This window comes from Achroia grisella, unplaced genomic scaffold (genome assembly GCF_030625045.1).
Source record: "Achroia grisella isolate CSIRO2021 unplaced genomic scaffold, CSIRO_AGI_Agris_v1 utg1111, whole genome shotgun sequence".
Taxonomy (NCBI): Eukaryota; Metazoa; Arthropoda; class Insecta; order Lepidoptera; family Pyralidae; genus Achroia; species Achroia grisella.
This window is the reverse complement of record NW_026712581.1, coordinates 121103-136774: the sequence shown is the minus strand read 5'-3', so window position 1 is coordinate 136774 and position 15672 is coordinate 121103. Positions and strand designations below refer to the sequence as shown.

General features: G+C 30.5%; 1 protein-coding gene across 1 annotated transcript; it reads left to right on the top strand.

Moving 5' to 3' along the window:
* Positions 1-215: 215 nt before the first annotated feature.
* Positions 216-4823, top strand: LOC131849657 (uncharacterized). The gene is made up of 6 exons (XM_059199771.1): positions 216-669; positions 1432-1738; positions 2549-2645; positions 3460-3570; positions 4252-4422; positions 4770-4823. Exons 1-6 carry the CDS (start codon positions 216-218, stop codon positions 4821-4823), a joined length of 1194 nt encoding a protein of 397 aa, XP_059055754.1.
* Positions 4824-15672: the final 10849 nt, after the last annotated feature.

The following is a 15672-nucleotide window of genomic DNA, read 5'->3' as shown; positions in this document are numbered from 1 at the left end:
ATTGTTCTCTCATTAAATATTTCATTGTCTACTATTTTTTTCTATTATCGTGTAAAAAGTTCAACGGCTAATTAACAGCTGTATTATGAAAACGTCTAATTAAGTACGGTTTTTTGTTTCGAATACTTCATTTTCTTTGATATATTACTATAGTAAGGACATTACGATCAAATTTATTCTCAAGAATTTCTATTATTATTTAATTCATTAACAAAATGTTTTACAATACGAAAAATTTATTAAAGGATATTTGCAAATATATGTATTTCGCTGGCACTGGAAATTATTGGTATAAAAATAAATACAATGAAACAATACAGTATAAGTTGTATACTGTAGTCTCTTTTTCTATTTATACTACAATGATTTTTCTTGAAAATCTCGCAGCGTTGTTCGGTAACTTTCCAGAAGTGGAAAAGAATTCGGCCAACATGTTTTTCGCTATACACAATATTGTACTAACAAAAATGGCTCTTTTATTGTATCATAAAAAATCTATAAGGAAATTAAACTTTGAAATGGCCTCTGTCGGTAAGAAATTCGAAGAAAAACATTACATGAGAAGACAGGAGTTGAAAGTAAAAATTGGAATTATGTCATATGTAATATCAGTGTATTTATCGTTGTCAGCGTACGGCGTTGCGAGCGCAAGGAGAGTGCTTGTAGAAGGTAAGCAGTAAGAAAAACACATTCATTAAAAATACATTTTATAAACAAAATAAAAATTTAGAAATATCCCTACAACAATAATGTCTATAACATTCCTTTTTGTTTCGGGGAAAATATTATTACATAATGGTTCCCAATAATTTATGAACTTGATATATTTTGCAGTCTACCTATAGGAATGTGTTTCAAGAAGCAATTCATTTAAATCATTATTATTATTATAATTATATATTTAATTATAGCTTGTAATGCAGTTAGGTAAAATAATCTAATAAAGTTGTTTCTTTACATCAAACAAACCTTTACATTGTGTAGATTTTCTATTAAGTAGTCTTTCAGAAAGAGGGTTTGAAGAGGCAAAACTCAATGAAAATGTTGGGTCAATTTGGCTTATTAGTATTAGCAATAAATATATAATGGCACGTTTAAGTCAATTTCATAATCATAAGAACAATGTGACATTGGCATATATATACTGCGCTGATAAGAACGTGATTTTAGTACCTAGGTATATTATTTTGGCGGTGGGTAGGAGTTGGTTAAGTAAAATATTATACTTAATCGTCAGATAATTTAGGTCTAGTAGTGCTTGAATTTCGATATTATAATAAAGTAAATATAAAGTTCTCATCATCCATATTCATTCATTGAGACGAACCTAATTTGTCGTTTTATATGTTTCATATTCTAAAATAGTGTTAGTGTAAAAATGAAGATGATCCAATTCTTAATATATGTATAAATGAAAATATTTGTTTCTAGGTGCGCCATTTTACACTGTTGTCACTTACTTACCTTATTATGAAGATAATACAAGCGTTGCATCATTTTTCCGCGTATTTTTCTATATTACTTGGTTGTATATGATGTTACCGATGATGTCTGCTGACTGTCTGCCTATCACCCATCTGATCATTATGGCATATAAATTTATCACACTGTGTCATCACTACGAACGAATAAGAGAGGAATTTGACCATGATATATTGACAATGGATAAAAAAATGGCGGTAAAGAAGCTAAAAGCTGGTTGCTTAGAGGGAATATTAATACACCAAAAACTGTTATAGTAAGTAAAACTTGAAATACCTACCACATATGTTAAAAGAGTCCTGTCTATAATATTGATAGATGACGTTATTAGTGGTATACTTTAGTATCACAAAGCACTCTGTTTTTAGACAAAATGGAGTAAACCAACATTGAAAGCTAACTGTAAATAATGTTCTTTAACGATACATATATATCATATAAGTGGCGCTGCTTTTCCAGTCAGATGCGCACACAAAATTTTATCCAAATCGGTCCAGCATTTAGGACCACTAAATTACAAATCCACGCGTAGAAGAAGTACATGTATGTATGGCCTCTCTATTGAAATGTTGACTTTTAATATCCAAGTAATAGCGATCCCAACGGTCGCCATCCAGATTTATAATGTGAAAATGACTATATCAGAATTTGATAGAATCGTTAGCGTAATAGTATATATACGTGAACATTCAAGAAAAAGAGATGAAGCTATCGAAGCATTGCAGAACTGAAAATACTCCAATTTTGCAAGCGATGCAGTGATCAAAAAGTTGCAAATACCAAAAGTGGCCATTTGCCAGCGACATCGCTTGCTTGTGGTGTATCAGTCTATTGGATGCCTGGATGTTAAAAGATTTAATAGCAGCAAGTATTTGAGTAGTTTGTAGTACTTGGGAAAAAACGATAATTAAAATATAACAGAATTCATAAAATTACAGCACTGAGTCGGTTTATTTATCTCGTCGGTCAAATTAGTCCTGGCCTATAAAACTTCTAGCTGACTAGACAACTAAAAATTGTCGTAGTGTACGTCGGTACTGATTTTAAATTTACTTTTGTTATCTAGTTTTGCAGACGAAATAAATCGTGTTTTCGGAATAATAATGTCACTCCAAGTTTGCGAAAGTTCTGCTGTTGCGGTTTTACTTTTGTTACGTTTAGCGGTAAGTAACTGGTTAAATTATTATTGCACATGTATTGACTTCTAGCCTTGAATGTTTAGGTTATTTAAAAGTGCTTTTTTCTCTGCTATTATTGTTCTAATGACCTTACTACCTGCTTCGCCTCCGAAATGGGAGCAAGCGCAGAGGGCACTGCAAACTCGCGGAAGGGCGAATGGTTGAAGATCAACTTTTGCCCGACGAATACATCATCAAGAACGGCACAGCCATGGATCCGAACCTGGGCTTGCGCCAACATAATTTCAAACCCGTTTCAATGAGATGGATCGATCGGTGGGGTTTGCCGTGGTTTTCTCTAGAGACTACATGCGTGGGGATTTTCAAGAACGGTATTTTAAGGTTTCTTACGGGTCTGCAATATACGCGTGACACCCCTGGTTTTTCAGGCGTCCATATGTTATGGTAATCGTTTACCATATGGTATGTTATAGCTTTATGCTAGTTATGCGAGTGAATGGTAAAAGTGTTAAATGTTGCATACTGCATTCCTATTTCATACATTCAATACTGTAAGTACATATACTCGATTTATGTCTGTGTATACAGTTTTCAGCCTGAAAATAAATTAAATTGTTCATCATTGTTATATAATAAATTAAATTAGACATCAATTACATTAATTGGAACTGTAACATATCTTCATATCTAATTTTATCTTAATATTACCGAATAAAATGTTATCTGTGATATTGCATAGAAGGTATTTTTACTGGCCTTGCTTGTAGTAGCTAATTGTTTACGGAATTATTAATTTTATTATAAATTTCTTTAATATTTGATTTCTCGATTTTTTCAGCTATCACCTCACATGGATTTAATAAATGCTTTTATGACCTATACTTTCGTCGGATCTTTGTTTTTGTTACTGGCGCTTAATCTTTGGAATGCTGGGGAAGTAACTTATCAGGTTAATAATTTGATACTCTGTAAAATATTTATAAATCTCGTTTATTTTAATTCTTATGAGGAATGTGAAGATTGATAGGTTTAGTAGTAATAAAATATATATTACTAACTACATCTTAAGAATAATTAAGTAATCTTAAGTATAAACAAAGGAAATTTAAGAAGTAGTCCGAAGACGTAAGAAACCCGTGTCTTATATGTACTGCGAAGATGGAAGAAACAATCAGATTTGGTGCTGGTTTTGGCTTCACGGTGACTTTAGTTGGTAGGGTACTGCTGGGAGTTATGTTTATATGAGTTAAATTTTATTTGACTTGGATTATGTCCCGCAATCTGAGTCAAATAATTTATTTCCATTAGTTTCCTCTTTATTTCTATAGTTTATTGCCAAAGTTATTAAAATTTAATTGAAACGATAAATCCATTATTAAACTTTGTTATTAAGCAATTGCAATACATATTTGATTTTTAAATCAGTTGTTATTCGAATAACCGTTTGTTTGTTCATAATTTTAGTCAAATCATAACGACGAAAATAGGACATAACCATTTCAGTTTGAAATAGTTAATCTTGAAAATATCTCTCATACACATACACTGCATGTATTTATAATAATAATTTATTTATATAATACTTCATATGTAAGAAAGGAATAAACGACTTATCCATCTATCTGCACAGGCATCATTATTATCGAATTCAATTTTCTACTGCGGATGGCACCTTTGCAAGTTAGAAGACTCCAGTCGTGATATCCGACGGCTCGTGTTAATAAGCTGCGCGCAGGCACAGAAGCCTTTAATACTCAAGGCGTTTGGCATACAAGATTTGTCATATGAAACTTTTGTCTCGGTGAGAATACTTTTTTAATTTTATAAACATGAATAATTATTCGCGAGTCAAAAAAAACATTGTAGGATTTATATAGGTATTTTATTGAATTGCCAGCAGCTATTTTCTGTAACGGATATTAACGGCTGTCCGTTATATATGTTTATTAATTTAATATTCTATACAACACGTAAAAAAGTTTCTATGTGTAGCTCGTACAAGATTTAAATTTTATTTGTACGGAACTATGGAAGTATATGTATGTACAATAAAATATAACAATAACATTTAGCATTAACATTAAAACTTTGAATTTTTATTTATTTGTAAGTATATTATTTTCTGATAACTTAAATGTTTATTTTTAGGTTGCAAGAATGACTTATTCTATTTTTGCAGTATTTTATCAAAGGGGCGGATAAACAGATGAATGATACGGTTATATTGTCTCCATAGGAGTTTTGTTTTGATATAATTTGTAAGTTTATTGGGGTTTGTAAATAGTTTTAAAGGTAATAATTTTAAAATTATGCGTATACACAAAATATCTATTCAAAATATATTTACTTACTATTTTAATAATATTATAAACGCGGAAGTTTGTGAGTAGTGTATAGATGTATGGATGCATGTTTGTTACTCATTTACGCAAAAAACTACTGGAACAATTTTAATGAAACTTTGCAATAATACAACTTTTACACCAGAAAAATACATAGGGTATAAATTTCTCTCGGGTGAATCCGCACAGCTAGTATATACTTAAGTCGTAAATATATATCCAATCCATATATAATATATTAAATAAATCTTGGTATATAAAACCTACAATAATTTATAATACAATGGTATTATTCATATTAAATAAAATATTTCACAGATACATGCATAAGGCACTACAGGCATAATAATATGCCAATCACAATGTTTTACGACTTTAATGTTATTTGTTTATATAATTTCAATTATATCCGTAATACATCTTAATATCGTCTTAGCATTACAGTCTAATCTCTTTTAGAAATAAAAAACAGAAGCGAATTAATTTTTGAAGATTCAATTTCGTTTTTATTAAGAAAGTTTCGAGGCACCTGCCGATGGCGCTATCACCTACTTCTTGATGAATCTAATCTCCATTTAATGTATAATGGATTTCAAACTGTCCTTCCTAGTCAATATAAAAATATAATTAATTAAGTATCTTAGGATTTCGTCAAATAGCTGCTGTAATTTGTTTTGTACATAGTTAATTATATTATTTAAATTAAAAGTAGTTCTTTTCAAATTAAATTATCTTAATAAATTAAAAATAATACATGATCTGAAAAATGTATAAGAGGTTTGTAATTTACAAAAGAATATGTAGCAGAACTATGCAGAAACTTGTTAAAAAAACTACTTTATATGTTACCTACAGATTCGTAATGAAATCAATATCAAAATTTACCTACCTAGATTGAACCCAGCTGCATCGATGAAAATATTTATGATTACGCTTGCTAGTGGCTGGGACTATTCCCAGGTGTAATATATTTTTAATATACTTGCCTAAGCTCGACAAATCACTAACAAGAATTCCTATACTTTGATTTCTCCTCGCAGACGCTAAATCGTTTCATTAATAACCAATAGTCAATAGACGAATCAGTATGTTGCAGAGTAATAAGGTCCCAAGAGGCCGACATAAATTACCAAAGACAACAGAAATTTAATATCAGCGGTAAAGATGTAATTTTACGTTAAAGTTTCGCAATAGATTGCCAACTTCGGCTCATTGGAACTCCCGTTCAAGATAGAGTGTTACTTTACTCCTAAATCAATATGCTTTGAGTGAACAATACTGTACTGTTCAGGTAACTTGCTCTTTAGGTGTACATTAAGTTACTGTAAAATCTGGTTTTCAGATTTATTGGTTTTACCATATATTGTTACGAACAGTACCTAAGTACTTGTTGAAATTATAGCTTGATATTAATGAAAAGATGGTGTAACTGAGTATGACAACAAATTGAACATGTTAATATGAGAACAATGAAATACCATTGTATATTATAATTGATTATATAAATATATATATATAGTACCCTTGACTACTAGATCTCTAGTTTTATTTAGTCCTATCATAGTATACATGTTTTTGCAATTATTATGTACCAAATACACTAAAAAAAAAATATTTTCATTTATAAAAAATGAATATAGTTTTTACAGCATTTCTCTTTTTTAAATTAAATTATTTGAAACAATTTCAGCTGCGAAGAATTGCTACGGAACCGACTATTGTCTAAAATTGACGTTGTAATAAAATAAGTCAAGAGAATGACATTTTTTAAGGTTTTTACTTTTGTTTCCTTTCTGAAGACCTATATTCTTTAACGGGTAACGATTTAGAGTTCCAATAACAATGAAAGTGCGTAAGCCCATTAGCAGCTCGATGATCGTAGACCAAGTTAACTTGTACTTGTCCCTTCATTTTATTTTATGTGTAATAAAATTTACTCGTAAGTTACTTACACATTCTCTGGACTGTAATTTTATGTGCTTTTTTATGTTATTGGAAATAGCAAACCCTAATTTGTTATCGAAAATTCATGAATGTCATATACTCTACCTAATTACAATACATCAAATCAAATCAAAAGTTCTTACTTTCAGTTGTTTAGTTCTGTGACTATTTGGTATATATTTAAGTTTATTTATAGATATACAATAATTTATGTTATATATTATTGTATATTTTCTCTCTTATATTATTTTTCGTTGTGTTTATATTTTGTTGCATTTGCTAACTGCTAACAATTATTCTATGCACTACCTATGGTTGACTGGTAGAAAATGTCGCATGGTGTATATTTTGTATTGTGTGCATTGAAGTTGAAGTAAATAAATATTTATTCATACAGTACCTTTCCACACCATAATTTTTTACCTCCCTTCCATCTTACCCTACTGTCCGGTGATATTATTGTGAACATAGTGAGATAGATATCGTTTTATTTTTTTCTAGTCTATCAATTATATTTCCTTTTCTAAAATTACAATGTCCATAGTATGTACCTCTAAAGTGAGTAATACGATCAATTAGTATGAATAGATTCTGGTGGTTTTCGGTAGACGAGTTTTTGGCAAGAGATACAGAAATACAACAGTAGCAGTTACATACGATATAATCATGTCTAGGATAATTCCGAAAGGAATGTGTGTTTTAAGTTATGTAAAGTTAAAAATATGCAAAAATCATTCCTTAACAATTGATTTGTTTTGTAAGTGAAATATATTAATATATTGATATTGTCATTATTTTAAATTAATTTGCGTATATACAGATTAGTTTAGAGTACACACAAATAATTGATTACTGCTCATAAATCAAATGAGAAGACGTAGTAAATGTATCCTTATGCATCATAAATTAATTTACCTCGACTACTATTATTTGAATACTACATGGGATTATGGACGAGAATATGGTATATAGTATAGAATATGGTATATGGTATATAATAATGGTTGTGATCGCAAAGTAAACAGATAATTAAAATATATTTTATAGTTAATCTAAATAAGCACAAAGCAATTTTAAATCATATTATAGACCATCTATGTTATGACATTCCTGTTGGTCTATTGCTTTAGCACACCGCCTCCTTCGGATGGTCGCGGGTTTGATTCATCGCACGATGTAAAGATTTATATTCAAGTGTATTATAGTGTGTATGGAACATGGTGTTTTTATGTATGTTAACCACATAAAAAAAGTGATTAAGTATTTCCATCAGTTGTTTAGTACTCATAACACAAGTTTTACTTAGGTTGCGACTAGATGACATTGTGTGAAATGTCCAGGATTATTGGTTTATGGTTAAAATTTGTACTAGTGAGTAAATAACTTTAACATTTATAATTAATTAATTAGCTTAAATAAATAATTTATTTAAATGTTACTCAGCACTTAAACAACATTAAAATATCTGAACAAATTGTCACATCAATAGACTGACTATTTATGTATGTACAGATACTTACTTTTTTATTTTAGGGAGTAAAGTAGAATATCAGTGAAGAGAGAGTCTAAGTCGCTCTTGACCGGCGTGTTTGCAAAGGACTTATTCATTTTACGCTATTCACGGGTCTATACTTATGCAATCTGACGTCACATTAGCGCAGTTTATGGAAGGTTTAACGGGGAACACCTACAGCTCGTTAACCTCCCCTATCACTGAGAATAAATTTCACCATGACATCAGGCTCCCCGATTAAGCGAATTTATTCTTTAATCGGTCGAATTTTCTTCCAATATGGTTCGTTTTACATTGAACAGAAAATAGTTGTTTAAAATAGTGAAACTCATATGGTTAAATAAGTGATTGTGTAAATAAGTTGAAGATCTGCTTGTCATTTTTGTATAATTAAAGTTTTAATTTATTTCAGCATTTAAATTGCATATTACTAGTTTTTCTGTACATCTCAACTCATACTTATAATATAGGTATATTAAAATTATAATATTGGTACCAGTAAATAAATAAGCCTATTTTCTGAATGACGACAAGATAAAAGAAAATCAAATAAATTTGATGTTGGAAACAGAAAAAGTACGTAATCTATATGACAAATACGAAGGACTATTCCCTCGGATCAGGAGATATGGATGTCATTAATTTAAAACAAAGTATACGGTCCCAGGAGGTTTCCAAATGGATCAACGAGTATTGAGGAGCCGTATAGAACGTTTGTTTGATAGATTGAAGATATTCCAACATTGTTTAGGATCTCAGGAAGGTTATATGAGTATTAGGTGCGTTCATTTATCATTCATGATATTAAGGACCTATGTAAGTATTGTAGGTATATTATTTAGAGATAAATATGTTCAAATATTATTTATTTATCTACTATCAATTTATACATTTAAGCGCTTATTGTAAACACTAAAATGACTTTAAAACACTCTTATAATGTTAAGATTTATTTAATAGATAGGATAAATGAAATTTGTTCATAAAATTAAACGTAGGCCACGATGTGCTTAGGTCGTAAGGTCCTAAGCACTAAAAGCACTAAGAGATACAGATTTTTTGAAGGTTTGAATACAAACACGTCTGGGACAAATGGTAGTTTAATTTATAAGAATAACTGTTAGAAGGAATTTAATAAAATGTGTAAAGAATATCTGATATTTCGATAAGCAAATATTAATATAATAATGAACTTTCTGAACAGAAGTCATATCAATAGTACGTAAAGGCGACGATCTTAGAAATAAAACAATTTTAAAATGAAAATAGTTGAACATATAAGTTTTTTTTACACTATATGTAATCTAAATTATGAATATACCTACCAACTGTGTGTTTTGTTAATAAATAAAAAATTGCACCGTAAATTTAGAAATTTTATCAAATATTATTAATTCACACGATTGATACATTTTCAATGCTACTACTACCTACGCTGTTGATTGGTACAGTAACCGTCAAAAATGTCATTTTCCTGTCCGTTGGACAGTCTGATAGGATAAGATTTCGTTCTTCAGTAAGAATGTAGATATCATACATGTCGTTATAATACATTATTTCCATTTAGTTTCTTTTGGGAAACATAGGTCTGTACATTATTAGATAAATTTAAAAATAAAATATATTTCGAAGATAATGGTAAAATAAATTTAATATAACTTACAGATTATTTATGCTTATATTTCTAATGTACATTTTTATGTACATTACAAAGCGATATAATTTTTAAATCTATCTAATAATGTACCTGTAGATGTGATGATATTTATTTAAAAATAAACCCTTGAGAGGTCTCGATTTTTATCGAAAAGTGTAGTTTATTAAGAAATTTTTAGTTAGTAAATAAATTGTAGAGGCGTAAAATAAACAAAAAGTAATATAAGAATGCATGCGAATTTCATTGTGAATCAACGACTTTATATTTAACGACTTTATATTCTTATAAAATAGTTAGTCGTAAATACCATGCTTAATGTGTCATAAGCTAGTGGTAGTATCTATTAATGAATTTGAATAGTTTTCCCAAAAGAAACTAAATGGAAACTCGTATTTAATTTTCAAAACCTTTATCCAAACTGCGCGACTGCCTGATCAAATTAGTTTGAAAAGCTCGAAAATTATTTCAGATTTCACTTGGTTTTTTGGTGAAGGTTCAGTTTGTTGAGAGATATTCTAAAGCAATTATATTCTGGTAAATGTAGTTATATGATGTTGCAATACTGTGGAGTAATAATAAAACATGATAAAAAAACACAGATTGTAATAAATAACCATACATAAATATTTGCATCCTATGACGAATCGAACCCACAACCATCAGAAGAAAAGCGGTGTGCTACACTGCTAGACCACTGAGATCATCATAATAAACATTAGTATAATATGTATATATATATTCTTGTTTCTTTTGGTTTAGAAAAAGTATATTAAATTGTAATGAAAATTTATAATTAATAAAAGCTGTTTATGTTATAATTTAAAATGAAGAATCGCGTGATGGATTTTTTATCGGTATTTCGATGGACACTCGATGGTAACTTTGTATCGTTTCAATTTTGGTTGTAATAAGTATTTCAAAAGTATTGTATGTATAACGTATAACGACCCAGCAATCCATTGTACAATGTTCTCGTACAGCTAAAAACCAAAGTATGGAGACATTGCAAGGAGCTTTGTCGCCAATGAGGACAATTAATATATAGGTACCACTATCATGAAACTTACATAAATATCTTTTTAGATAACGACCACTCTGTCAAGAGTGTACAACTAAAGAAGAAGATACCTACATAAATATCTTTTTTTACGTTTTGTTTGGGTAAAATAATCTTATCGGATAACTGGTCCTTTACAACAGTTGGCACTAGTCCAAGGTGGATATTGCATCTCTTTAGGGTAGCGCATCCGAACATCTGTTGTAACAATTAACGCGGGATAGCGAACTCGTATACGAACAGGCTGGAACGACAATTAGCAAAAATATCAAGTGTAATGTACTTGGTATGGATCTACTGTTTGGCACTATTTTTATATGTATGTTATATGGACATATTACGTTGCAGTCCAAATATGTACGTAATGTTCCAATTCTAAAGAAAACCGATAAAATATGTAGTACTAGCTGTGCCCGCGGTTTTACCCGCGTTAAATTTTAATAAAAAATATATATCTGATGCATAAGCTGCATATTACTGTAAAACTTTAATCAAAATCCGTTCAGTAGTTTTTGCATGAAAGAGTAACAAACACTCGTGCGTTTAGCTCATTTCGTAAGGTGTTACTGTTTTATGGTCTCTATCCACCTACATACCTTTTATTAATTCCAATAAGTACTTGGTTAATGTAACCTGTTTACTTAAAAATCAATTTTCTGAATTTATTCACATCTCAAGTAGCCCATGGAAAACCGAATTTAATATATTTTTTGTAACGTTGAAGATTAGTAATATGTTGTTTTAATGCATATCGTTTCTGAGAAGTAAACTTAGTTGAATTATTATTTAAGTTATAATATACTTATGTGTATTTACAATTGAAAAGAAAACTCCAGCTCCAGTGCTAGTGAGTACTATAATATATACATAAAAAATAAGTGAATTTATACTTCTCTAACTGACTCGCCTGTAATGGAAACACCGATAACAAATCATATTAACCCGAGAAGACGATAGACTTATCAATTAAATGTCGGGTTAACCATGACGTGACGTCGACTGTTGTCGATAATATATCTAGGATAACGCTAATAGTCGCTATTATTATAATAAGAAATAAAAAAAAAGTATGTTATTATTATATTATGGCTTGTTTTCATTTTCATTTACCTAATGTTTGATGTCTAAAATCAAGTATGCAGATTAATTAAGACATAATGTAGATATACGAAGGAGACAGCGCTCTGTTCTGATTACAATAGCGGAGTGGGTGGTACGTTTTGTTGCTAAATTAGTCGGGCTTAATGCATTTGTTACGTAAAGGTAATTTAACGACAGGTAGCGGCCAACGCGTAATCTGGCATTTCTCAGAATAAGTAATGTCAACTGGCTTCAGTCCAACAGCATATTAGTGATACTGGGATATTGAGAATAGGGCCAACTCGATTATAGAGTGAGGGAGGGGGCGATTGGGTTACTATATACATGGTAACCATAGATTAATCTTCATGCCGTCTTTTCTAGAATACACCGTGGTTAATCTTGCAATAACTAAAAAAAATATTGTAGGTTAATTGTGAACAGAAGAACAAATCGGAACATGGATAGCGGAAATAGAGAAAAAAGAAAAACGACACTATCATAAACGTTATCAATTATTTTTCATTATTGAAGTTAGCAAGATACGTACAATTAAATAAATTTGTATAAATGATGTTGGCATGCCTGTTATATTTTTTAATAAAGGTCTGTAGACTCCTAATTGTATTGAATTATTTTGTGTTAAATATTTCAAATTAGACCCAATTTAGCGTAGTACATAAAGCTTTATTGTGAGGCGATTAATAATATATTAAAATAGTGAATAAATTAAATAGGTTAACGTTAACAAGACGAGACAGTACGAAAGTGCTCTATGAAAGATCAAAGACATTTTTGTTTTATTATGATTTCACTAAATAAACAACAGACAGAGAGAAAGTAATTGAAATATTATATTATTTCTGTTGTTATTTGAGACAAAATTATACGTAAATAACTACTTATTTGGTTATATCAAAATATATTTAGTTTTCTGTAAGTATCTGGTTACATACTTAGCTTCGCTTTCGCAATGTACAAGTTGTATATTGGTATGTGTTTGTAAGTTATAACTTGAAAAATAAATAGAGCTTCAGTTGCCGCCATAACAAGTATATTTTATTTCACAAATAAGCATGATTTTGGATCATAAAACATACCGAAATGTTATCGATTCCAACTTCAGTCCAAAAAATTGATCGGAATGTTAATCTTTATTTATCATATAATGAATGACATTCCGTCCAATTTTGTCAAACCTACCAATAATACATATGAATCGAGAACTTCTTCCATGTCCAAATTATTCCAAAATGTTGTTAGAACTATAGAAATTATGATAAAATCAAACTTTCTCATTTGTTATCTAAAATGGCAAATGATATACTTAATTTTTATGGACACACGCACTGTGCTATTCGCATACAAGAACCGTCTCTGGTTGTTCGTAACCAATAATCAATCTGGTTTGCATGTTAGCTCTAAATACCCAAATTTATAGATTTATCACCGTAACAAAATTCAGATTAGAGTCACGCGCGGGCTCTTTAGTCACAGAGCACTTGTGTCCTTAATACGGCTGGTAAATGTCGGCTGGCCGTTCGCCAAACAGCCCGATAATTTACCATCGACGCGTTGCATGCAAATTTAAGGCCCATTTCTTATTTCTCATTGGAAATTGGACCGATTTTTCCGAATATTAAATCTGAAAACTATTGTTAAGCGTGTTAGATTAAATGATAGGGATGTACGATAGAATTGCGTGACAACTTAGAACATTTGGCATCTAAGTTATTCAAGTGGTTATAACTAGATTTAAGATGTAAAGAGTATATATGTAATACTACCACTATATGTAACCTTCTTTTGTAGATTACTACAACAACAAAACAAAACAGAATTAACAAAATTATAACTACATATATTAATATGTAGGTCCTATACGTTTCTTCTCGGAAATCATTATGGATAAACAACAGACCCCAACACAACCCCAACATTTGAGCACAATAGACACAGCAAATATTATAGGTACTATAAGAAAGAAATACCTACTTAAAACATATAATATAAAAATAGTTTAACAATAATTCTTACAGATATAAAATTAAGATTTCAGATTTCGAATCTGTGTCTTTAAAAATATCTGAAAGTGTTATCTCATTTTTCAGGAGGATGTCTGGTACAGAAATTTCATTAGTCGCAAAGAGCTCTAGGGTGAAGTGTGAACTCCTTATTCATTAGTGCGAAGTTATGCGATCCCATAAGCTGAGCGTGACATGACTTTATTCTGTCCTACAATAACGCGATATTTCTGTTTTTATTGCATGATTCAATTTATGTTGTAGGTGCAGTTGGTGGTAGAAATTATTTATAAATAACAAGAGAATAATATATAGCGGTTTGGTTTTGTTATTTCCCATTTCCTATAAAATTTTTAATGATAACACTACTGATTAGGTACTGATTATAACGACGCCACATGTTCTTGAGAACTGAGAACGTTTTTTTAAGTAGGTAATTAGAATGATCAAAATGCAGTGGACTACCAAATGAAAAGTGGTAATCGTTGGTATTATGATAAACACCCCACATGTATTGCCACTATTGAGGAATAAAGTATCATATCTCGGTGCCTTGTAACTGTCCGGCGGGGGCATTTTCCTTGGGAAACTCAAAGGTGTATAGATTCACTCTAAACTGTGACGTTGGCTATTTTTGACTAGCCGACTATCGACTGTCGGAGTTTCTTGGACTTTATTGTATTTACATAAAGTTGTAGTGATTCAGTGATTGTATCAACGCTGGATTGAGGGTTGTCAACTATTGTATATATAATATGCATTATTTGAACTAGCGATTGAGCAAATAAAAATTGCTTCAACGGGTCATGAATTCGCTGGTATTAAAATAAGTTTATTCTTGGATTTTTAGATAGTTAATTCAAACTCTCCGATAATAAACATATCAGCATCATATTCCGATATTAGTTCTAGCCTTGATTTTAATAATAATAACTCTGAACAATTCACACAGCGCCATCTAGTCCCACGCTAAGCAGAGCTTATATATTTATAGAGTGTTAGAAGCACTAGAGATAAGTGATATAATATACATAGATACATTTTTAAGTAAATACATACAAAAAATATCTCTGTATTTCGTTACAAACAATCGTACAATACAAATGTTTGTATCGTCGAAGAATCGAACCCGCGAGCATCGGATGTAAGGCGGTGTGCTAAACCGCTAGACCGCCGAGGCCGTCGAAATTATGTTCGTACATATCACATTTGGTAGGCCACGTATGTTTGATGACAAAATTAATAGTTTAAAGCAGTGCTGTCAGTGTGGCGCGCCGGCAAATTAGTTGGGCAAGTCTTCATTCATTAGGACCAAAGTTGTGTGGTTTAACTTTGACGGCTGTTTGGATGACTCAAGTTATATGAATTTATTGTAATTTTCCCACAGTTTGGAGCTTTCATGACGCGGTATCTCGACTCATATGTATTTATGTA

Excerpts from the sequence above, each read along its gene's own strand:
- LOC131849657 (XM_059199771.1), top strand. The coding sequence starts at position 216 with ATGTTTTACAATACGAAAAATTTATTAAAGGATATTTGCAAATATATG. Across the intron at positions 2,646-3,459 it reads TACTTTTGTTACGTTTAGCG|CTATCACCTCACATGGATTT; the intron begins GTAAGTAACTGG and ends CGATTTTTTCAG. Across the intron at positions 4,423-4,769 it reads CATATGAAACTTTTGTCTCG|GTTGCAAGAATGACTTATTC; the intron begins GTGAGAATACTT and ends GTTTATTTTTAG.